Consider the following 25,786-nt stretch of genomic DNA (forward strand, 5'->3'; position numbering starts at 1 on the left):
TTTCTTCCTTCCTCCCTCCCCCCCCCTCCCTCCCTCCTCCCCCCCTCTCTCCCCCTCTCTCCTCCCTCCCCCTCTCTCTTTTTGAGAGAAGGTTTCTCTGTATAATAGTCCTGCCTGTCCTGGAACTCACTCTGTAGACCAGGCTGGCCATGGACTCAGAAATCTGCCTGCCTCTGCCTCCCAAGTGTTGGCATTAAAAGGTGTGCACCACCTGGCTGATGTTTAAAGAATTCACTCCCATTACTGCTGTTATGAGAGTTACAGTAGATTTCAGGTATGATGGTGCTGTCTTAGTGAGTAGAGTTGTGGTATTTCTTTTCTTTTTTTTTTAAAGATTTATTTATTTTATGTATATGAGTAGACTATAGCTCAAAGGTTTTATTATTATAAGTACACTGTAGCTGTCTTCAGACACACCAGAAGAGGGCATCAGATCACATTACAGGTGGTTGTGAGCCACCATGTGGTTGCTGGGATTTGAACTCAGGACCTTCAGAAGAGCAGTCAGTGCTCTTACCCGCTGAGTCATCTCTCCAGCCCATGGTATTTATTTTCGTTCATCTTATTTCCTTCTCCTCAGTCCAGTGAATGTGACTTTGAGAATGCATATCACAGAAAAAACTCTAAAAGGGCAAAGCACACAGACAACATGCCTGCAGGCCTTGATAAATCTGCCTGATGTTACAGACTTTAAATTAAATCATCTTGTAAGAGAAGTCTTAGGCTGAGGCACACATTGGAAGAATATGTTTCTAAATAGCACGTGATTTCTCAAGGGCAAACCTAGGTTAGTGGTAGCCATGCCTCAAACATGAAGCCACGTTCTCTCTTGACTATCTTGTGTTAAGTGAGTCTATATTCATCTGCCATATAAGTGGGTCCTCAGAGCTCTCTATCTAAGTCAAGAAACTTTAACATGTGAGGAGCTTAGGTCTACAACGTGTTGTTTCCTGACTAGGCAAAAAAGCCAGGGCTCTCTAGACAAGACAAGGAGTCCCCTGGGAGCCTTCTTCATCTCTGTCCCCCCACCACAGCTGTTTGGTCTTTCCTTTGAGAACCTCTTAGGGCACCTGCCTCCTCCTCTCCTTGTAGACTAGCTGCCTCTCTAAGCTGACAGCAAGGAATGGATGCTTTGCCTTTTGAGTGTTTTAATGTTCAGCTTATGTGAGACTTGAAGGTTGACCATCTAAATCTATGAAGGAAGAGCAGGGGATGCAGCTCAGCAACAGGGGAACTGCCTAGCAAGGGTGAGTCTCTGGGTTCGATCCTAGCAATGCAAACAAATCAACAAATCAACTCAGTAAAGATGTTAAGTAACTTAGGTTGGGTCAAGTGTCAACAGCTTATGGTACACATCTTGAATCCTGGCCCTCAAGAAGCGGAAGTAGGTGGATCTCTGAGTTTGAGGCCAACCTGGCCTACAGAGTGAGCTCCAGGACAGCCAGGGCTACAGAGAAACCCTTTCTTGAACCATGCACCCTCAAAGGGGGAAGGACTCCTCAGCTCAGCCTGGGACTTGTGCCATGCACTTCTAGGGAAGAGTATAAGCTCCACCGCGGCGTCTGGGTCTGCACTAAGTTCTTGAGTCTCAACAATAACATTTGGACTATTAAATGGTTATACTAGTAATTCAGAGTTAAGAGGTTTAAGTAGAAGTGTGTGCAAGCACACGTTTTAATCCCATACATACCCAGCACTTGTGTGTATCTGCCTCATACTCAGCAGTCTGGCATTGTTTCTACCACGTTTTCACCGTGCTTGCTCCTTAGCACATTTTTCTAATGGTCAGAGACACTCCTTCCACAGTGATGTTTTAGGTCCTAGCAAGCCCAGAGAACACAGGGTAGTAACAGGGTCAGTCAGATCTTTAAGCAGAAGCTGCATGGCTCTGCTGTGGGTGATGGACGGGGAGTAGCGAGATGATGTTGGTGCAACCTCTGCATTTCAGAGAAGTACTGCTCAGAGCGGGAGCTCACACTTGCATAAAGAGTTGATATAGTTTTCTTTGTGAAATATGTATGAATGCTGCTCTTACCATGAAACCCACATGTCCTCTACAGTGCTTTTATTTTACGAGAAACCTTAAAAACAAACAACGAGGATGAAAAATCACTGTCAGTCAACAGACAAAGCCATCCTGTTTAAAGAGTTTGTTTAAAACCTTGCCAGAGTTTGTGTCAGCACTTAACCTATGGAAAATCTCTATAGTGACTTATTTTTTTTGCAGAGGTTTTAAAAAAGGATACAGTTACTGAGTTCTTTCTATTTTTTTAATTTACACAGATAGTCAATTACACTCATCACTATCAATGAAGAGGCTAAAAACCATCTTACTTGCCAGAATGGGGGAAGAGGCTATTACAGAGCATGCCTAATTATCATCAGTCTAAGTGTGTATAAACCTGTGCATTTTCCCTCACAGAATACTCCCTCTCTGCCTTACATGAGTGTGGAGGAAAAGGATTGTCTGCTTCCACTTCCCACAACCCCTTCACTACTCTGAGAACATTTGCTGCAGACTGGTAGCAGAACTGACTGTGCTAAACTGTAGATAAAAGAATGATGACAGATTGCAGCCACTTTAATTCATAAAGAAAGCATTCGGAGCCCCTGGGAATGTCAAAGCCAGCCACTGGCACCCAGCGATTCCATGCTAAGACACAGGAGATCTTATCTTTTCTCAGTTTAAAGACAAAGGCTAATGGCTGGCCTGTTTATTCCGATTTCTTCTCTATGAAGAGCTGTTTTCCTTCCTTCCTATCTCTTTCCTTCCCTTTTTCTTCTTATAAAGATTCCTGGAAAGCATAATTTTCTTATTCTATAAACACACAAACAAAACTGTAAAATGACATCATTCTATTTTCATTTAATTACTTCTGAAATGCTTTCTATTTAATATTCATTACTCAAAAGCTAATTTAAAAGAGAAAGAGATGTGACTTATTCAAAAAGATGTACTGTCATTCACAGCAATAGTTATCTAATATACAGAAGTTAATAAAGCAGATTAATCTACAAGTCCCTTTAAGCCATTCTTGAGTTTTGAACAACTGCCTCTTTGACCTTTCACCTTCATGCTGTGCACCAGTAGCAGGTGCCAGCTGTACAGAAATTATGGCTGCTGTGTTTGGAAGCAAAATCTTTTCTTACTTTGCTTCTGACCAGCAGCTGACCCTGTAGGAGCGATTGTTTCTGGTGCCGGCCTAAAGGCTACATAAAGCAGTAGCAGATAAACAAAAGGCTACGTAGACCAGCTGCCTTGCCTAAGGGTACCATCCTGGGCTGACACCTCCACTCCTTCTCTAGCATCCCAAATTGCTCCTTGTTTGCTTCCATACATGCATTTCATCCTTGTTATTTGGTGTGAGGGGTAGGGGTAAGAGACCCCTCCCGTTTGAACTTGACTTTTGAGTATTCCATGTCAAACTGTGCCATTATAATGCTAATATAGGCCTGATTTAGCAACTTTAATAAGAGGCTAAACCCTCTTGTAATTAGATAATAAAATTTTATTATGTATTTTAATATTAAAAGTCTTAAAATCAGACTCTTCAAATCATATACTGGTACAAAACTAAGGCACTTAAATATTATTTCCTCAGAAAACAAGAACCTGCAAAAACACCATGGCTTATTTTTCATTCTCTGAAATGTAAACACGGAATTCCTACGTGGTGGCGGTGCAAGCTCCAACACTCTTAATTATGTACAGGGAAGAATGGATCTCTTCGCGTATGAAGCGCACTGTACCATTTCCAGCCACAGCGTGAGATGGTTCTGACAGTTATTTCGTGGATACAAATTACACAAGTATAAAAACAATCCCCATAATGATTAAATGCAGTTATGTACATAGGAGAATACCAGTGCAAATGGTAACATATTTAAATGGTTTTCCTTCATTAAAAAAATTATATATGATATTAAACCATCAATCACTGCGGAGGCACAGGAGTTTAAATGTACTGTCACTGGCTGAAATAAATGACTTGGAGACTGGATTCTGGCTCGCTCAATATGGTCTCTTTGCTGTTGCTTAGTCACCCAACTCTCTACTGGCCTGGGCTACATCTGGTGGATTCCATTCCTTTCAATTAATAAGGCAAGTTCCGCTATCAATGGATTGCATCCTTCCACTGTGCTTAGAGGTGAGAACACACATCCTCATGGGGAGGGAGCCCTCTCTGCTCTGTTAACTTGAACAATATTGGCAGCGCTTCTTCTTTCCCTGACCCACATGTAGACCTGACGTTTTCCCTGACGTTTCAGAAGGGCTATTTTATATTGAGGTAGAATCTTGGCATTGCCATTTGGCTTATTCAAATTATTATTCGGTAGTGTACAACAATTATAGACTTACAGTTAAAAATCATGCTTATAGACTGTGATTTGGAAAATTAATATTTTGGGTATTTCTTTTATAGATGCCCTTGGGCCACTGTAAAGAATCAGACTGTGCGGAGGCCTGGACAAGTGTCAAGATGTACGAGATCTTAAGAGGAAAGGTGGCACACCATAAAAGTGACTGTTATAGTTACATTAATATGATGACATCTATATTGCAGCTTAAATAGTTACCCAACAAGTATGCCTAACAACCAAAATCAAAGGAGCAGACATACTTAAGGAAAAGATTAAGACAATAGCTATTCTTCTAAAAGAAAACATGATTTGTTCTAAAGGAACAGATACTTTTATAATACTACAGGTAAAATATCATTTTAATAAAAATTGCTAGTTTTTAACTCTTAAAATTCTATCTATCTATCTATCTATCTATCTATCTATCTATCTATCTATCTATCATCCATTGATCTGTGCGCATGCACACACCATTGCACATGCATGAAGAAAAGAGGACAATCTGTAGATGTCTGCTCTTCCAGCACGTGAATCCCTGGGATCAAAGAACAGCCATGGTGGGAAGTACCCTTACCCTGAACCACCTCATAGGCCCCTACTTTTCTATTTTTAAAAATTAAAACATGAACTTTACCAACTTGTCTTTGGTGGCAATACTTGCAATGCTTTGTGTGTGTGTGTGTGTGTGTGTGTGTGTGTGCGTGCAAAAGTCAGAGGTCAACCTTGGTTGTTAATTATAGAGGTGTTAACAGCCTGCTTTTTGAGACAGGGTCTCTCCTTGGCTTGAAACCCGCCATGTAGGCTAGGCTGGCTGGGAAGTAAGCCCCAGGGACCACCTTTGTGCAGGGCTGTGGTTGCATGCATGAGGCAAGACAAGCTCTTTATTGACTGAACCTTCTCTCCAGCCAGAGTCCTTCATCCGTTAAAGGTTTATTCCCTCTTGAATTTAAACAACTATTTTATTATACAGGTGTTTTTGCCTGTATATATTTCTGTGTTCCATGTAAGTGCAATGTCCACAGAGGCCAGGAGATCCTCTGAAACTGGAGTTACAGACTGTTGTGAGCTGCCATGTAGGTGCTAGGACTTAAATTTAGGCCCTCTGGAAGTGCAGCCAGTGCTCTTAAACGCTGAGCCACGTCTCCAGCCTCCCGCTTTCTTAGACTTTTATTACCTGTTGTTACCTAGCTGTTCTGGCTTAGTCCTGGCCTTCTTATGCATTTTAACTTTATCCTTAATAGTTAGATCTCTCTCCCATCCCTCCCCCTCTCGCCCTTTCCTTCCTCCCACAGATAGAGAACACTCTTGATTTTTGTCTCAAAAAAACCTGGTAATAAAAAAGCAAAATAGGATAAGAAAAACCAAAATAACTATATTAAAAAAGATCAAAAGTGCTTCAAAAATTATGAAAAAAAAAATCAAGATTACAACGCCATCTAAGACAGTGCTACGGGACTGAGCCATGAGGCACTGTCCACACTGTGCACTCCATACTGGAAGGCTCAGCTCGTCCTGTCCTTATAATCCCAGACTGTACAGATAAGAAACTGAGACCCACACTCACACACAGGGCCTGCGGACTTCTGATGTTTTTTATTTTTTCTCTTTATTGTTTTGTTTTTAATTAGTAGCTAGTGGCCAATACTAAGAGACACAAATCTCTGCATTGATTTAGGACAAATTCCAATGTGTCTGGGAAGGCAACGGTTAGCTAGTTTTTGGAGATGTAATGAAGCCACCCCCTTTAGAGAGGATGTTTGCTTTTAACTGTGGGTTTCTTTCCTGTCTTCACTAATATTTGCTGCTTGGCTTGACAGGAACAGCAAGCACATTTGCTGGTGACACTTGGTGTGTTGGCTGATCTTGGTTGTCAACCTGGCTCCATCTGGAATCAACTGAAACCCAAGCACATGGACACACATGTGAGCAAGTTTTCTTGATTGGATCATTTGAGGTGGGAAGACCTAGATGTGGGCCACAATTTCTGGTGGCAGCCTGTATAAAAGGACATGGAAGGAGGAGGCTTTTAACTTTCCCTGCTTGTCCCCACTCTCACTGGAATTTTCATGCACCCCGCTGCTAAGGCATTCCTTGTTTGGGGTTTCAACATGTATTGCACATAGACTGAGGCATCAAAGTTTGTAGATTGAAAAACTAGTGGATTCTGGGCTTTTCTGTAGGGAGATAGCCATTGTTAGACTAGTCAGACCACAACATCTAAGCCACTAATACATCCTCTTTCAATATACATAGATTCATTGTATCAGCTCCGCTCCTCTAGTTCAGTGGTTCTTGTCCTTCCTAATGCTGTGACCTTTAATACAGCTCATGTTGTGGGGACCCTCAACCATAACATTATTTTTGTCGTTATTTCCTAACAGTAATTTTGCTAGTTAGTTTCAGGTGACCCCCCATTTGACACTGCCCCCTCCCACAGGGTTGAGACCCACGGGCTGAGTGAGAACCTACTGCTCTAGAGAAACCTGATTACTTAATACACTTGGCAATGGCCAGGAAAGGCACAGAGGATCAAAGCAACTAGGCCTCATCAGAATGATGTGATGAGTGCATCTGAGATTATGGATGAGACAGAGAGGAGAGGTGGGGAGTGGTAGAAAGACATTTACCTCTGTGAGCCATCTGCAAGCCTCCTAGAGACACCAGGTGAGAGCAAACACCGAAGCGGGCTGGAGAGATGGCTCAGTGGTCAACAACACTGACCACCATCCCAGAGTTTCAGGTTTGATTACCAATACCCACCTGGCAGCTCACAACCTTCTGTAACTCCAGTTCCAAGGCATCTCATACCCTCTTTTGCCCTCTAAGAGCAACAGGCATGCAAGTGTTGCACAGAAACATATGAAGGCAAAAATGCCTATATGCATAAAAACAGAAAAGATTAAGGAAAGAAAAGGAAACTTCAAAAATAACCTCAAAGATATTCTAGGGAAAGTCCCAGAGACCACCACTCACCACGAGGCAGTCACACTACCCGACTCATTTCTTCAGGAAATGTGTGCTAAGTTTTATACCCTCCTTACCTCCTACAGAGTTAGTGAAGGCACTGGGTATACAATAGTAAGGGAGAGGAAGCTCGGCTCTGCCTCAGAGATAAGACTGGGGCCACTGAGCCTATGTCCCCACCAGCTGGTTGAAAAACTCCTTTGTCCTTGCACACTGCCTCTTTGGGCTATTGTCCGTCTACTTTGTCCCAACTGCAGTACATAGTTGGGTTACAGAGAGATGGTTTGATGGTTCAGAGCACTTGCTGCTCTTGCAGAGAACCCAGGTTCTGTTCCCGGTACCCATGTTAGGCCCAGGGAACCCAGTGCACTCTTCTGGCCTCTACAGGCACTGCATTCATGTGCAAACACACAAACACCTAGATGCACACCTAATAATGCTTTGTTTTCTAAAAGGATGACCACTCTAAATCATTCTACCTTGCGATGACCCAGTGGGACAAAACACAGTATGACAGACGTCCTTAGACGAGAAGCCACCAGCAGAGGGAGCAGATATTTGTGGGTAAGTCCATCAACCCAGGGTTTAGAGAGACCTCTGGTAACATCTTAGTTCTTCAGAAAGGGGAACCATAGGTATGAAAGAGGAAAAAGAGAGAGTGATTGTGGGCACATGATAAAAATGCATTATAGGCCTGTACAAAATGTCAAAATGAAAGCCATTGTTAGGGATAACTAATGTCTACAAAGAGTGCAAAATAAAGACACAAAGGAAGGTTGAATGGTGTAGTCCTTCAGCTGCAGAATGTAACCGTGGGAAATATACTTGACTTTTTCTACCTCAGTTTCTACATCTGTGAAATGCTGATGCTAAAACCCCTCACAGAGATACTTGATGATGATGATGTCAGAAACTACACACAAAGAACTGAAGGCAGTGCCTGCGCATGGGCTTTGTGTGGGTCTTACATTTTGCTAGTATTGTTTTTTTCCTAAAAAGAATACATAGTATATGCATAAATTTCTACAAAAAGGACTAAGGTAACATCTATGAGTGCAATTGCCACAAAAATCTAAGTACCTATTTTTGACTCTGCCAACTTATGGCCTGTTTCAGCCTAGTACCACCTTTTCAGCCCTCCACTTAACCAGCCAAAACTAGCTGGCTAAGTGGAGGGCACCTTTTTAAAGTTTAAGGATCATGAGAAATGCTTTCATTAGTATTAGAACATATAGCTAATTACTTTTTAAAGAGTTAAATAAGAAACATGAGTGTATTTTATTTGTCTAAATGTTTTCTGTCCTTAAGACACTTGCTAAATAAGTCCATAGACCAAAGTCTCCACACCAGTTAAACATGTGTCGGCACTTTCTCCTACTCAGTATTAAGGAATGGATTCTTAAGTATGAAAGATGTCTTGTATAGTATGTCAAAATGTTGAGCAATATCATTTCAGTCTAAATATGGAGATGAAAAAAAGAGCAGATGATTTCCCTTTCGCTGTAATTCACTTTGGGATGCATGTCATGAAGAGCACTATACAAAAGCAATTTTCATTGATTGACTGACTGATTGAGGAAAAGGCTGAATGTTCTTTTCGCTTACGTCCCTACTGAAGTATGATTCTTATAGCTCTTGACAGCTCTTCACACCTTCTAGTTAAATGGTATGCTAGCAAACAAACAAATGAATAAAAAATAGATGAAATGAAAAGAAAAGAAGAGAAAGAAAACCATATTTAGAGTTTCTCTGCATTTTATTTAGAACTCTGCATTTTTAGTAGAGCTGATTTGAGCCAAGTCGGGAGTTAGTCAAGGCTGGGAAAGAGACGCCCCAGCCTAACTGCTCCAACTCTGCTCTGCACTGCACTGAGACAGGAGACTAGAATCGCAATGTAACTGATCAGCATGCTAACCAGCGCCCACTCAGTGACAGTGAAGCCATAGGCACTGCTCTTCTCAAGCACAAGGTGCCAGTGCTTTAAGGACATTCTATGCAGAGAGGATTCTGCATCAAGTGCCCTTAAAGTTTTAAAAGAATTCATCATGTCCCTCAATTTTACACTCACCTAATTTGAGCACAGCTATTTGTCTTTTCACATACCCAAATGAATGCTGATCTATTGGATTTGAATGTAAACATTTAGCATGACTAGTAATGAAATAGAAAAAATCATATATAAATGTTATCTCTAAGTTCCTATGCAGTTCACTCTCACCTACTGCTAGTCAGTGGTGATTAGCAGTCTGACCATTGCTACTGCTGGTCTCTTTTTTTTTTTTTTTTTTTTTAAAGATTTATTTATCTATTTATTATATGTAAGTACACTGTAGCTGTCTTCAGACACTCCAGAAGAGGGAGTCAGATCTCATTACGGATGGTTTGAGCCACCATGTGGTTGCTGGGATTTGAACTCAGGACCTTCAGAAGAGCAGTCGGGTGCTCTTACCTGCTGAGCCATCTCACCAGCCCCCTGCTGGTCTCTTCTTAAGTTTTTAGTTTAAATATACTTGGGTAATTCTTCTCCCCTAATTTACGCAATCTGGGTTTTACTCAGATGTAAAGTTGAAGCAGTTCTAGTAAGCTGACAATTCTTACTCAAACAGGCTAACTTAAATTCAATGACTCTTCACATGTAATAAACTTTAATCCTTACAAAGTCTGTTCACAAACCGTGGAAGATCTCTAGTCACATGACAGGCCATAATAAACATACTTCCAGGTGAGAGGCATGTCTTTCTCCAGTTCCAGCACACAAATGTCCCATAAAGGTGTGGGTTTCTCTACGGAAGCTTGAGGAGGTCACTTTTGCAGTTTGGTATTGACACTCTCCATGCAGTTATGCTTCTAGCCAAATATGTCCAGGGTGGGGGGAAAACAGTTCAAACCAGTAAATAATTGCAGTATCATTGCATCCGTTTAGTTTAAAGAGCTGACAAACCCTCTCTAAACTCCAGGCACAATTAGTCATTAGGGTCTAGTTTTTCAGCACTGTTAAGCAATTTGTAACCCATTCCTTTTAATAGGGTTAGGCATTACTTAATGACACAGATGCCTTGAAAACTGAGACCTCAGTTATGAAGCAGCAACCTTGTTCATTACCTTCTGTGATAGGCAAATCATCTATAAAAACAGCATTTAATGGGCAGCCAATGAATAATCAATGGCTCACTTTTCATCTGAGTGTGAAAATGAGAATAATCTAATACAAGCCCCACTGGTGAGAGTGAATCTTGGGTCTGCCACTCTTCAGGGCTGATTTATAAGGTCTTGGAAAGCTGATGTAAACAGATGATCAATGGGCCCATCCCTGCTCATAATAACCCCCAACTGGCCCACTCCCTCCTTTCCAGGTCCAGCCCTCCAGGCTATTAGCTCTGTCCAGCTAATTCTTCCCACCACTCCTGCCTGCTGCTTTTACTCTGGCCATCCGTTCAGTCCAGCAGACTCAGAAGTAATTTTATACGCAGCAGAGAGCGGGTGGAATTGATTTTTCACTCAGTGCTCAGTTCCCATCTGAATAATTATCAATTTTACTGCCTCATAAAGGGAAGAGTCAAAATTTCAAATCAATTCAAAAGAGCTTTTGAGATGACAGAAACTGTGCATAAGAATAGAGGTCAAAGTTGTCAGTGACCTAAGGAGATGATGTCAGATATGACTATACCCAATAGTTGACATCAGAGGCACTCAAGATGATATAACCTAGTGCTAATGCAAATCATATTTATGCTGACTACCAGAGACCAGTCATTAATATTTAAAGTGTTATCTGAAAGCTTACATCCCAAATAAATAGAATGTATTCCACTGCTTAATAAAGATATATCACTACTTAGTCATGTGCTGTAAAGTGAAAGGTTACCAAGCCTCATTAACACACAGAAATGACTTAAACCAGCAAACGCCTGGACCCTGCGTAAGGACGCACTGGCTGATCTCTTGCACAAACGCCTGGACCCTGCGTAAGGACGCACTGGCTGATCTCTTGCACAANCGCACTGGCTGATCTCTTGCACAAACGCCTGGACCCTGCGTAAGGACGCACTGGCTGATCTCTTGCACAGACATTTTACTTGCTTGCAGCCTATTGATCTTTGCTAAAATTTTCAACCAACTTTGAAGTGCCTGGCCACAGCTGAAGGGACAACAATGGACGATGGCTGACTTCACACAGGAGGGACTCACTCGGTTGTGGACTTGTCCTTTGTCATCGTAGGCTGGGCCTGATTTCTAGCATACCCTTGGGTATTTGTACCCTTCGATTCTCTAAGCCGGTAGACTCCTGTCTGTGCCTGCATAGTAGTGTCTTGCAGGTGGCAGTATGGGAGAAGTGCGTCCTCACCATGACAGGGATGTGTGTTTTGCACAGGCAGCCATCTGGATAACTCTGACATGCCCTGACTCAGTGGTGCGAGCTGTGATGATGTGAGCTTTGGAACTAAATGGACCTGGGTTCAAATTCCAATTCCTTTACTTTCTGGTAAATCCTCAGGCACCCAGTGTATGGATCTGTAAAACTGGGGACCATGACAGTTACATTTCTAGGCAGTTCTGGAGTTACATAAGACTTCTTTCAGGCTGGAGAGATGGCTCAGTGGTTAAAAGCACTGACTGTTCTTTGGGAGGTCCTGAGTTCACATCCCAGCAACCACATGGTGGCTCACAACCATCCGTAATGAGATCTGACGCCCTCTTCTGGTGTGTCTGAAGACAGCTACAGTATACTTACATATACTAAATAAATAAATCTTCAAAACAACAACAAAAAAAGACTTCTTTTATAGTCCTTCCCTTCTGTGTGAGTTCCTATTATTTCTATGTTAATAGGACTAGTTGATTAATTTCATCTTTATAAATCTTACTTGTTTTTGCACTTTGCACACATTAAATGAAGCAGATCACTCAGATCCTGAAGAGCCCCACACCTCTAGTCCCATGCAGAGCCAGTCACCACTGGTACAGGCTGGAGTACACTAGAGCCCTCATGTGCACGCTGTCCATGAGAAGGCTGAGCTTCACTGACTTAGAGCATGCCATCATGGGTAACAGACACCCATGGAGAAGCTAGAAACGCACTGACCAGATCCTCAATGAATTCTAGCCTACTCATTTTTTCCCCCAAACATTATCAATTAGTTGAATAGTTTCAGGGACACAGCAAATAGTAATGGGCCTACAGTAATTAGCACTTGTCTAGTTACTCAAAGTATGAATGAATTACATTCTTGTCATCTGTCCTTGGAAAGCATTAGTCAGCTGAAACGTCACCACACATAAGACTTTCCTAATTTCATTTAAGTACTAGCAAAGCCATTAGTCGGAAGGAAGCCTCTTCTGGGGCTTCCTACTCTTGTTTCATCATGTCCATGTGCAGTGATTTAGTGTACAGACTAAGATAACGTTGCTCACTAATGACAATAGAGTCAGTTGAAGTATTTACTTCTGTAAATCAGACTATTATGGATATACCTGTGACAGAAGAAAGCTGAAAACAGTGTACCAGACATTTCCTAAATTCTGTAGAAGTAGAAACATCAACCGTAGTGATTGTATATCTGCAAAATGGCTTTATTCTTTTTGGAATATTCTTGGCATTTCATTTCTTCTGTATGTAGTTTCTCAGATTGGTGGAAGTGAGCTATTTAAAACGATCATACACTTGGACTTGGCCTGTATCAGCCAGTTAGAAACCACAGCTGAAGACAAGGGAGCTGCAGCACGATCACATACGACGAATGTGTGGGGACACCGCCTACTATCGGAACACAGCAGGACTCCCTAGTGTTTACAGAACAACTGCTCCTTACACTCTCAGGACTGGACGCCTCCTAGCAGGCTGTCTGCAAGGAGCAGGAGCAGGAGCAGCGGGGCTGTTCCAGCAGCCAGGCCCTTCATGCGCTCTTCAGCAGGTACTGCCCAGGGCCCAGGGAGAAGGCTGAGGTCTTCTGTGCCACTCTTCTTGGCCTCAAATGAACCACCCTCTGTGAATTCTGCAGTGAACTCAACAGCATTGGGATTTTAATGGGTGGGTAACCTTGAATTCAGCCCGTGCACTCTCCACTGTCCAGGAAAACTTTCAACAAGAATGGTTACTAAATACCTTGATAAATGCTCATAAAAGACCAGAGGCCGGGTTGGCTTCTGGGAAACACTTTAAGTGAGGTTACCTGCTGCAGGACATCTGGGTTTTGTTGCATAAAATGTAACAGTCTCTGACCAGCCTGCATAGCCTCTCTGCTTCGAAGTGGCTTCTTCCCTTCTTTTGCTATGTGCTTGAAGAGATAGGTGACCATGTAGTCTAAACTGGTACAGCAGCTGGAGGAGACCACTGTGTCTGTACAAACAATAAAAACAATTTACTCCCGTTACTCAACTGTTTGATTATTCGATACATTGTCTCCATTAAAAAGAGTCAGGATTTCAAAACACTCTGTGAAACTCTAAATCCTTGAGAGAACGGCTTTGGCTTCTTTCTTACTTTAAGCCTTATATCTATTACAGAGTCTTGCACAGAGAAACACTAGCAAGAAAATGATTCCTGGTCTGAACTGGACAGAAGTTCCCCTTTGGGACTTGAACAACCCCTGTTCAATTTGACCCGTTATCAGCATCTAGTTAGTATAAAGTACTTCAGAGGAAATAGGTGCACACTTAAACACTGCCATGGCTTTCCACAGAGGTCACTATAGTATAAAATGATCTATGAAAGAGTCACATGCTCACACACACTGCTGCTGCTGGGAGTTTGTTTTTGGTGAGTGCACATGCATGTGGAAGCTGGACACACATCAGGAAGATGCCAGAGGTATCTTATGCAATCACTTGCTAACTTAATTTTGGGGCAGGGACTTCTCATTGAGCCTGAAGCTTACTAATTTGATTAGCAAGCCCCAGGGATCTTCTTGTCTCCACCATCCCACAGCTGGGATCCCAGAACTGTGCTGCCTGCCATTTTACAGGGGGAGTTGGGATCTGACTCAGGTCCTTGTACGTGTATGCATGACAGGTACTTCCTGAAATGGCCTCTCCTCCCAGTCCTCACTGCTGCATTTGGAGGGAAAGACCATGTTTCAATGGTGGTCAAAGTGAGTTGGGTAAAGGACATGGCTTGAGATAGCTTGGAAAGGCTATGTCAACGAGACAGAAAGAGGAAGCCTTTCAGGGAAAGGACAAGAGCTATCAGCATGGTGGGAACTGGACAGCTTCGGTTTACTGACTGCATCGTTACTTTGGAGTGAGATTTTTGAACGGTTTACACAGATGCTTGTTTTTAATCTTCTACCACGGCATGTAATAGCTATCCTCACTTTATAGGTGAGGTTTAGAGAGTTAAGTGACTTGTCCAAAGCCATATCCTTAGAACACAATAAGATCAGGGTTGGACAATGAATAAGAAGTTGGACCATGAATCTGTATCGTCAATAACTATATTAAAACCAAGTATTACGTAAAAATACACACAAGCACCAATTTTTTTTATAACAATGGGGTGGTGCTGGCTGTGGTACAGCACACATAAGGCTCTGGGGATTGGGTCCTTGGTACCCACAAAACTAAACCTAACTAGCCACCACCCTATAAGAGGGACAGATTGCACTTCCTACTGGGCTGTCACTCAGAGCATAAAGGAGGGGACAATTTGAAGGTGAGTGAGACTTTGGTTTGCAGATGAGATGGGTAGGGAATGAGGATGGAAGGTTAACAATGTGGGTTCAGTTCCTACATGAGAGCTTCCAAAAATAGATGGAGATACATTTAATTTGAATTAACAGAGATGTTATTCAAAGTTTTCTAAGCAAGAAATCATTATGTAACCAGTTATAATTTCCTTTATATACTAAAATTACTGACTCTTCATTTTTTCTTTGGAGACAGGGTCTCACACATCCTAAGTTGTCTTCTAACTTGCTATGTAGTCAAGGATGACCTTGAACTTCTGTTCCTCCTCAATCTGCCTTCTCAGTGCTGGTCCTGAGATTAACAGGCCCAAGCCACCATGCTGATGCTCTGCAGTTCTAGGGACTTAGTCCAGGACTCCATGCACCCTAGGTAAGCACTCTACAACTGAGCTACACCCCCAGTTCTTACCACATTAACTTCTAACAACTACTGAGAATTAGGTATCATTTACATTTTTAAATAAGGAAAGGCTATAGATGAAGCTATGTGGTATAGCACATGTCTAGCATACTCAAGTGAGGGGAGGGAGAGGAAGCAGGAGTATGGGAGGGGGGAGCTTAAAGTCCAGGGATTCTCTAGTTTATCCCATTTCAGTGACCAGTGATTTAGAATCTTATTTATTTATTTATTGGTTTTTTTTGAGACAGGGTTTCTCTGTGTAGTCCTGGCTGTCCTGAAACTCACTCTGTAGACCAGGCTGGCCTCGAAACTCAGAAATCTGCCTGCCTCTGCCTCCCGAGTGCTGGGATTAAAGGTGTGCGCCACCACGCCCAGCTAGTGATTTAGAATCTTAATATGGTTAGTGTGATACTACTCACATTTTTTGGTTATTGAAGACATGTCGGCACAATCCCTGGCAATTTTTTGATTACTAAAGAGAAACAAAACTGGCAGGTAGTGTAACCTCGCAAGAGACTCAGACTGCGAGGCCACGCTTGGCAGCACAAGCCTGTAATCCCTATACCTGGGAGGTGGATGCAGGAAGATCTGACCTAGGCTATATGAGATCTTGATTCAAAAAACCAAAACTCAAGTCAAACGAAACAGAGACAAACAAAAAGCAAGAAGGGGAGGGGAAGCTGAGAAATAGTGTCTTGTTCATCTTATGTTTGAGATATGAATGTCTTATAGATCCGAGGTCTGAGAGGGACTTGGAAAATGGGAAGCTGAACTAGCCCGAGAGAGTAGTGCTCCAGAGAAGGTAGGGCCCGTGCGCTAACCGAGCCCGAGAGAGTAGTGCTCCAGAGAAGGTAGGGCCCGTGCGCTNAGCCCGAGAGAGTAGTGCTCCAGAGAAGGTAGGGCCCGTGCGCTAACCGAGCCCGAGACAGTAGTGCTCCAGAGAAGGTAGGGCCCGTGTTTAGTAATACTTAGCAAGGAAAAGCATTCCAGCTTGAAAATGGTCACATAATTATGGAGTTGTGTCCTAGAAATAGAAGAGGAGGTCTGAGGGCTTCTGAGATACAGACAGGATAATGGTTGCCCATGCAGGATCCTGAGGAATGAGAGGCTGAAAGAAGGTCGTGGTCTGGACAGCAGTTCACTAGCGTAAGACATCTTTTAAGAAAGGAGCAGCCCTCAGCTTCTCAAAGCTCCAGGTTGATGTATGTCTTCACTCTTCACCACACCCCAAGCCCCAGGGTACTCTGCAGGAAGAAACCCCATGCTCTACTAACTCTGGGGGGCAGCCCAGGAGTCAAACACTCACTTCGTGAGTTTTTTTCCTTTTTTTTTTTCCTCCTTCATTTTTCTGCATTTGAAGCCCTGGTCATGAAAGTAAAGAGCAATATGCTATCAATCATATATAAAATTTAAAGACTTCACATCATTTGGTGACCACACTGCCATGCAAGTTGCATTAAAAGGGTCCAATCCACTGAGTCAGCTGCAGAAAAGCCTGGTAAACACTTTAGACTCAAAGGTTGGAGCACAGGGCTTTGCAATAAAGGCAAGGGGCTCCATTATGGTTGGTTTACGGTTGGGGCTTTGAAAAGGATAAATGTTATTTCTAGGTAGTGTTAAATGTGTGGAATCATAAGGATCACAGGCATTTGGTCGAAACAGGATGAACAGTGCTAAATATGAGACATTAGCATTGTCCCATCTTTATCTGCAGAGGAAACTCTCTTGCAGGAGTCAGAGTCAAATAGTGATTTCTCAGCGAGTGGGCACACACCACGGATGTTTAGATTTGATGCCACTTCTTGATTTTTAGACTATTTTGCAAAGGATCACATCTATAAGGTAGACACGTTTGGAAATGTTTTGATACCTACTTGGTGCTCTGATCTCTCTAGCAATTCACTGTTTGGCACTGAGCAAGCCAAGTGCTCTGACTCTCTTACAAGTGGTCTCCACAGGAATCAAACACATCACTAATAGCCCTCCTGCTTACTAAGGCCCACCAATGGAAAGTGCTCTGGAAAGTTAACTGTACAGGAGCTGCACAACAGAGTCAGGAAGATGTAACGGGGCAGAGTTAAAATCTGGCTTCAGCTCAACATTCATCATAGCACAGAGAGGAAGGTCTTGGGAAAATGTAGTCCGAAAGGCAATTTCCAGAACAGAAGGGTTACTGGAGGAGACTAGTGGCTTTGGAAGGAGGCGAGTATGAATCCAGGTGCTTGTTTTGAGCTGTCTGACTTCACAGTTATGGTGTGCAGTACATACAGCCCAAGCTTGCTCTGCTGTGCGGTGTACGAGGACCCAACTCCCACAGACGGTGACAGTGCTCCCCCAATGGCAGGCTCGCCCCTCTTTCATTTTCTAAGCATTTTCCTAGCTTTCAATCCCCCTTAAACACAAAGCCTATCTACTAAACAGATTCACAGCAGTCTCCACTCTTTAGCATCAACTATTCGTGAAGGGAAAAACTGATGTACAATCCCACTAAACTCTAATGTATTTCTTCAATGTTTCACTATTAATATTATAGTAACACAGAACACCCATTCAAGAATGTTAGAAATGGCAAGATAGCTACCCTGACATTTACATACATTTTACTGACACATTTTATAGGTGGTATGTAGTTGACTGAACATCTTGCTTGCCCTCACTTTTCCTAGCCAAATACTTGTGCCACTAAGCTGCCTTGCCAGCCAGTACAGCTTATCCAGAAAGAGCGCTTAGTGCTGCTCTTTCCCTCCACGTGGACTGTAGCCACGCCCACAGCTGATCCCAGGACCTTCCCTTACCATGGCTTCAGGAACTGCACACTTCCTCATTCTCTAGCTACTGCCTCACTAGAATGATTTAACAGTTCTGACTTGGCATCATCTTGTGTGAACGTTCCTTTACTTAATTTATCACTCACCATGAAAATACAAGCTTTCCTGTCTTAGTCCACTCAGCATTGCCAAGGCCTAGAACACTACTTAGTACATGCATTTGAATAAATGATAATTATTGAACCAGTGAGTTGGGACTCATTAAGAGCAGCCTTTTGTAGGTCCTAGACCTTGCTCTGTACTTGTAAAAGAATGAAGGTAGTGGAAGAGAGGTGCTCAAAAAGTTAACTGAAAGCCAACTTGACAGTGAATGCCTTTAATCCCCGTATTCAGGAGCAGAGACAGGGGAGTGGGATCTTTGTGAGTTAGAGGCCAGGCTAGTCTACATAATGAGTTCCAGGCCAGCCATTGCTACATAGTAAGACTCTGTTTCAAAACAAACAAACAAACCGACAAACAAAATGTAGCTTGAAACTATAAACATTAATGAATACTAGGTAACTACAGTTACAAATACTATGTTCAGAATATTAGGCAAGCAACTAATACATTACTGACTCAAGTATCTGGTTCTATACCATTACTTTACACCAAAGCTATAGAACTGAAATCTATGTAGGGTCCAAACACAACCAGTAATTCTCTTTTTTTGCTTGTGTATCATGGCGAGAGAAAAAAAAAAATCCAAGTGGTTACTTTCAACATACAATTAGACCCTGAAGGCACAGGGTCCAATTCACCTGTCATTTACCTAAGTGACAGCATAAGAGGTTGAAGGGAAGACAATACATACAATGAAAACCTTTTCTACCAGGCTTCCAGCTGTCAAAGCTGCAACTTCTATCAGGTAGATCTAGCAGGAAGGTATGATAAAGCAGTGTAGAGAGAACATCTTGTGTATTGTATGAATGTATTACTTGTCAAATAAAAAAACCCATGACCTATAGGAAAGGCTAGAATAGAGGTGGGTCATCTGGTAGACAGAAAGAATTCTGGGATAGAGCCAGGCATGGGAGATTTGTCCAGGAAGCTGTAACAAGATGGACACATGGCACCTGAACAAAGGTAACCGGCCATGGGGCAGAATGTAGGTTAAAATAAATGAGATATTAAATGAGTTATGATATAGTTAGAGAAGAGCCTAGCTATATGACCAAGGTATTTATAAATACATTTTGAGTCTGAGTCTTATTTCTTGGAGCATGGGGCTGGAAGGAAGAAACAAGCTTAACTTCTACGAGGAAAAATGGGAAAGACTCTTAGAGACAACTTTCTGAGCTATACTATACACACCTATATACTGAAAATATTACTTAATTCTTTCAGTAAGTACTTAGCAAATGCTTTCTGTACCGTGCCTGGGATTAAAGAAATGGTTGAAAATGCCTGTTCTTTTATTGGCCAAAAGGGTCCAGCATACACCTTTCCCTCAAATATTCTTGAGTATTCCTAATGCTATTGGTTAGATGCTACAGCTTGATGGTAAGACTATTGCTGAAGATACCACATATATATGGCATAGAACTAAGAAATCTAGCTGGGGTTTAACTGAAAACTTTATCCCTACTGGCTAGTGTTCAGTGTTGGAAGGTTTTGTGCATGTTATCAAAGGAAAAAATAATCCTCGATGTTATCCAGCTATAAACCCTGTGAGCAACAACAATACCGCTTACAAGTTAGGCCCACTGGTGTGAGAGTGGTGTGGATGTTATGAGAACATCCAACCAAGTTTAAAAACTGGACTTAAGGCACGCTCAATAGGATGAAGTCCACCACTGTTAATGAGGAAGAACCTGAGATGACCATGAGCCTAATGAAAAAAATAGTATTAGTTTGAGAAATGGACACAGCACTAAAATGACACCTAATGACACATTTCTATACCCACAGATCAGTGTCTCACTCAACTCTGATCAGAGAAGTGTATTCTCTTGTACACAGTAAATAACACAGGGACCCACACTGGGCAATGTACAGAGAGGGAGAGACTCTGGAGTGCTCAGTCCTAAGTGGGATGTCATTGTCACACGATCCCCAGAGACTGCGCACTCAGAGATCAATGCAGAGTCAGGGTGGTGGATGACTTCTGGGAAAGTGTTTTCTAGACACAACACAACAGATATGTATATGAACTCATAGATACTGTACAAGACCTACACAAGGTTAAGAAAGGTAAAAATCGGGCTGGAGAGATGGCTCAGTGGTTAAGAGCACTGATTGCTGTTCCGGAGGTCCTGAGTTCAATTCCCAGCAACTACATGGTGGCTCACAACCATCTGTCATGGGATCTGATATACTCTTCTGGTGTGTGTCAGAAGTCAGCTACAGTGTACTCGTATAAGTAATAATAAATAAATAATTTTTTTTAAAAAAAAGAAAGATAAAAATCCCAGTGTGGAGAAGGAGGAACAAGCACAAAGTCCCAGAAATAACCAAGAAGCTAACCAAGTTGCCCGAAGAGAGAAAATCAGTGCCCTTCAATGGATTAATCCTAGGTATATCAACTACACGCCAGGGCAGGCCCTATGCTCACGAGGAGTTGGCTAATATAAATCAGTCTTTCTTAAAAAATTTGTTTTGTGTGTATTTTGTTTTATTTTTGTAATAGAAGAGAAAGAACAGGAATTAAGGTGGGCAGGGAGGGGTAGGAGGATTTGAAAAGACTTAAGGAGGCAATAAAATATGATCAAAATATACTGAATGAGATTCACAAAGAGTAATATACTTGATCTTAGCCAAAAGGCTGAGAAGTGATCTCAAAGAATAATAAAGAATAAAGAATAAAAAAACAAAACAAAACAAAAAACCCACTACTCCTGTTCCTCAGATGGCTATGATGCAGAAGGGAATGCGGATACACAGTGCTCCTAGATTATCCTGCCCACTTCTGGTATACATTTGTTCTTAAGAATGAAAGAGCACTGGATGCTCTTCCAGCGGTCCTGAGTTCAATTCTTAGCAACCACATGGTGGCTCACAGCATCTGTCATGGGGTCTGATGCCCTCTTCGGGTGAAATGAGCAAACCCAAGAACCTCTCTGACACATCAGTTACACAGTAAGTGCCCACTGTCCCTGTGTCCACAGCAGCAATGGGGCTGCTCTCAGCACCCTTCACATGATAATTTGTCAATACCCTGCTGAAATGCAGATCTCAGGTCTGATGACTATCACACTTGGAGAATAACAGAGCTGCTTGCAATTGATTTAAAATCCTTAGTATTACTATAATGTAAGATAACAGAATGTCAAGCTAAACTGTAATAATGAAAGACAAAACTTCTGCCTCTCCTGAAAAGGATTAACTGCTGTGAGGATTTCCCCTCCTGCCATGAACAACCAGAAACAGGACAAAATATATGAAACAACAGTTTTCAATTACTGCACAACAAGAAGTATAGGACTATTAAACCTGAGGAGAGGGGAATGAATGAGGTAATCTTTACAATTGCCGGTAGCTAGCGCACGCCCAAAGCAGTCTGGACTGCAGGGCAGGGAGGGCAGTCCAAATAAAGCCAAGGCTGAAATGTGGGAGACTGAGGCAGCTATAACTGTGTGCAGAGTACCAGAGTGTGGGAATCTCAGAGGGATCAGTTACAGAGAGCTGTAAAGGAGTCTCTATTGCTCTCCTTGCACACAAGAGAAGAAACTCACCAAAGCTGCAAAGATAAAGGCTAAAAGACTCGTAATTAATCCAAAGGGCCGGAACAGTCCCTGGGAAGCATGTAACACGTGGGCACTGCAGTGTTCTCTAAGGGCTACCTCTTAGTATGCGGCTCAACTACTCTAAAATAAATGCTGTCACCCCAGCTCTAATGAATGAAATTAATCACAAAGTAACTCAACTAAAAGAACAGAATCCAAAAATCCTAATCAAACACTACGTACAATAAAACTCAAAATATCTGATATCCAATAAAAAAATCAAGACATACATAAGAATATATAATCCAGAAAAAGAAAAATAAATAAGTAGAAAAATATGTAAGAAATTACTCCAGTAGACGAAGACCTAAAATGACTTTCTTATAAAATTTATAAACAGTATCAAAGTTAAGGAAACTATGAGCTTGGTGAGAAAGTACCAGATACAAAAAGCCAAAGGCTACAGTGACAGCCCAGCTATTGAGGAGGCTGAGTCACAGCATTAAGAGCTCATGGAGCCAGGCAAAAAAAGTCAGTTGATAGCAGATTAAAACTTGTACAGCCGGGCGTGGTGGTGCACTCCTTTAATCCTAGCACTTGGGAGGCAGAGGCAGGTGGATTTCTGAGTTCGAGGCCAGCCTGGTCTACAAAGTGAGTTCCAGGACAGACAAGGCTACACAGAGAAACCCTGTCTCAAAAAAAACCAAAAAACCAAAAAAAAAACCAAAAAAAAACAAAAAACAAAAAACAAAAAAACCCAAAGACAAAAACAAAAACAAACAAACAAAAATGTAGAAAAACATCTATGAACTTGACATACAATCATAGAAATTACTGAAAGAACTGCCATCCAACAGGCACACTTGAGCTGCAGGCCACCAAGAGGCTCAGAGCTCATGTAACTGGAGGGTAGGGGTAATATGGCGACACAGACTGTGGTTGTCCAATAGTGGGAAGGGTGTGATGGTGCATGGCTTAAATTCCAGTGCTAGGGAGGCAGAAGCAGGCAGATCTATGTGAGTTTGAGGCCAGCCTGGTCTACATAAGAGTTCAAGGACAGTCAGAGCTACAGCGACAAACATACAAACAAACAAAAAAGCAAACTTTGATAAAATTATTTGAAGATGCTCATTTTGAATATACATAGCACCAATAAAAAATAAAGGCAGCTCATAAACCCTTGAAGATAGAAGACAGAGTCATTTAAAGTATTTAATTAGAGATGAGCAAGTTGTCATATGCCTGCAATTCCAGCTACTCAGATACAAGGGCAAGATGACTATAAGTTCAAGGCCAGTGTACTGGCTGGCTTTGTGTGTCAACTTAACACAAGCTGTAGTTATCAGAAAAAGGGGCTCCCTTGAGGAAATGCCTCCATGAGATCCAGCTGTAAGACACTTTCCCAATTAGTGATCAAGGGTGGGAGGGCCCATTGTGGGTGGTGCCATCCCTGGGCGGTAGTCTTAGGTTCTATAAGAAAGCTGAGCAAGCTAGAGGAAGCAATCCAGTAAGCAGCATCCCTCCATGGCCTCGACATCAGCTCCTGCCTCTGGGTTCCTGTCCTGTGTGAGCTGCTGTCCTGACTTTCTTTTTGGTGATAAACATAGATGTGGAAGTGTAAGCCAAATAAACTCTTTCCTCCCCAGCTTGCTTCTTGGTCATTATGTTTTGTGCAGGAATACAAACCCCGATTTAGACAAACTGGTACTGGGAGTGGGGTATTACTGACAACCTGACCATGTTTTGGGGAGGATTGTGGAAGGACTTTGGAACTTTGGGCTAGAAGAGCCATTCGGTGTTAAGAGCTCTGTGGGATGTTGTATAGGAGCTTGGAAGATAATGTTGAGAACAGTGCAGAAGATGGAGGCCTGGCTTGTGAAATTTCAGAGGGAAGATTAAAGACTCTTATCAGGGCAATTGCTATTTTGATTGTGAAGATTCTACGGTTTTGGTTAGCTGGGGCTGAAAAATCAGCTGTGATTAACAAGATACCAGAACTACTAAAGGGAAATCTTTGCATTACTGGGCAATTGATGCTGGTTAGCTGGAGCTAAGAAATTAGCAGTGATTAAGAAGAGACCAGAATCACTAAGGTGAAACCTTCTGGGAAATGTTTCCTGAGAACACAAAGAAGCTGTGTTCCAGAGGCATGATTGTATCTCGTGTTGGCATCCAGACTTGGTAATGTATAAGAGTCACCCAGGTGGCACTGGTTTTGAAACATGAAGGGGTAGCAGCTGATGCTTGGCACTGTGAGAGGCCAGGAGAGGCCATCGGTGAAGGTGCAGCCTCAGTAGCAGTTGAAGGCCAGGACTGAAGGGGTCATGCAGAGAGAAGTTGAGGCTTACCACCATGAAAAGCCTATGAGAGGTTATTTGTGAAAGTGCAGTCCAGTTGCAGTAGAAGAAAGCAGTGTTTTGGAGATGCCAGTACCATGAGATGACCACCAAGAACAGCAGCAGCAGTGGAGTACAGGCAGCTGGAGCCTAGAAGACAAGGCGTGTGCTACAAAGGGCAGAGCTGGAGAAGTGACCCTAGCCCTTGAAGGAGCCCAGAAGATGGTGAGTGGATCCCAGACATTGGATGGTTAGGTTAGAGTTTGATTTCCTCTTTGATTACAACTGTGCCCTAATATTTTTCCCTTTTGAAGTAATAAAGTAATAGTGGAGCCCACAGTTAAGAGACTTTGAATTGTAAAAAGACTTTGAATTTCAAAAGAGATTGAAATTTTTTTATTAGATATCTTCTTTATTTACATTTCAAATGTTATCCCCTTTCCTAGTTTCCCCTCCGAAAATCCCCTATCCCCTCTCTCCTCCCCCTGCTTCCCAAAACACCCACCCCCATTCCTGGTCCTGGAGTTCCCCTATACTGGGACATAGAGACTTCACAGGATCAAGGGCCTCTCCTCTCATTGATGATCGACTAGGCCATCCTCTGCTACATATATAGCTAGAGCCACAAGTTCCACCATGTGTTTTCTTTGATTGGTGGTATAGTTCCAAGGAACTCTGGGGGTACTGGATAGTTCATATTGACTTTCCTTCTATGGGGCTTCAGTCCCCTTCAGGTCCTTGGGTAGGTATTTCTCTGGCTCCTTAATTGGGGACCTTGTGCTCTGTCCAGTGGATGACTGTGAGCGTCCACTTCTGTATTTTCCTGGAACTGGCAGAGCCTCGCAGGAGAAAGCTATATCAGGTTCCTGTCAGCAGGCTCTTGTTGGCATCTGCCTAGTTTCTGGGTTTGGTGGTTGTTTATGGGGTGGATCCCCAAGTAGGGCAGTCTCTGGATGGTTGTTCCTTCAGGCTCTGCTCCAAACTTTGTCTCTGTAACTCCTTCCATGGGTATTTTTGTTCCCCATTCTAAGAAGGAACGAAGCATCCACACTTTGGTCTTCCTTTTTCTTGAGTTCCATATGTTTTGCAAATTGTATCTTGGGTATTCTAAGTTTCTGGGCCAATATCCACTTATCAGTGAGTGCATATCATGTGAGTTCTTTTGTGATTAGGTTACCTCACTCAGGATCCTTCAGATTCATCCATTTGCCTAAGAATTTCATCAATTCATTGTTTTAAATAGCTGAGTAGTACTCCATTGTGTAAATGTACCACATTTTCTGTATCCATTCCTATGTTGAGGGACATCTGGGTTCTTTCCAGCTTCTGGCTTATTATAAATAAGGCTGCTATGAACATAGTGGAGCATGTGTCCTTATTACAAGTTGGAACATCTTCTGGGTATATGCCCAGGAGAGGTATTTCTGCATCTTCTGGTAGTACTATGTCCAGTTTGCTGAGGAACCGCAAGATTGATTTCCAGAGTGGTTGTACCAGCTTGCAGTCCAACCAACAATGGAAGAGTGTTCCTCTTTTTCCACATCCTCTCCAGCATCTGCTGTCACCTGAA

General features: G+C 42.4%; 1 protein-coding gene across 1 annotated transcript in view; it reads right to left on the bottom strand.

Moving 5' to 3' along the window:
* LOC110331206 (ran-binding protein 17) overlaps positions 1 to 25,786 on the bottom strand; it is a 117,415-nt gene that overhangs the window by 19,538 nt on the left and 72,091 nt on the right. Inside the window, exon 12 of the mRNA XM_029546255.1 lies at positions 13,497 to 13,663. Coding sequence (XP_029402115.1) covers positions 13,497 to 13,663 — 167 coding nt within the window. The remainder of the gene's footprint in view (positions 1 to 13,496; positions 13,664 to 25,786) is intronic.

Source organism: Mus pahari, chromosome 14, assembly GCF_900095145.1.
Source record: "Mus pahari chromosome 14, PAHARI_EIJ_v1.1, whole genome shotgun sequence".
Lineage (NCBI taxonomy): Eukaryota > Metazoa > Chordata > Mammalia > Rodentia > Muridae > Mus > Mus pahari.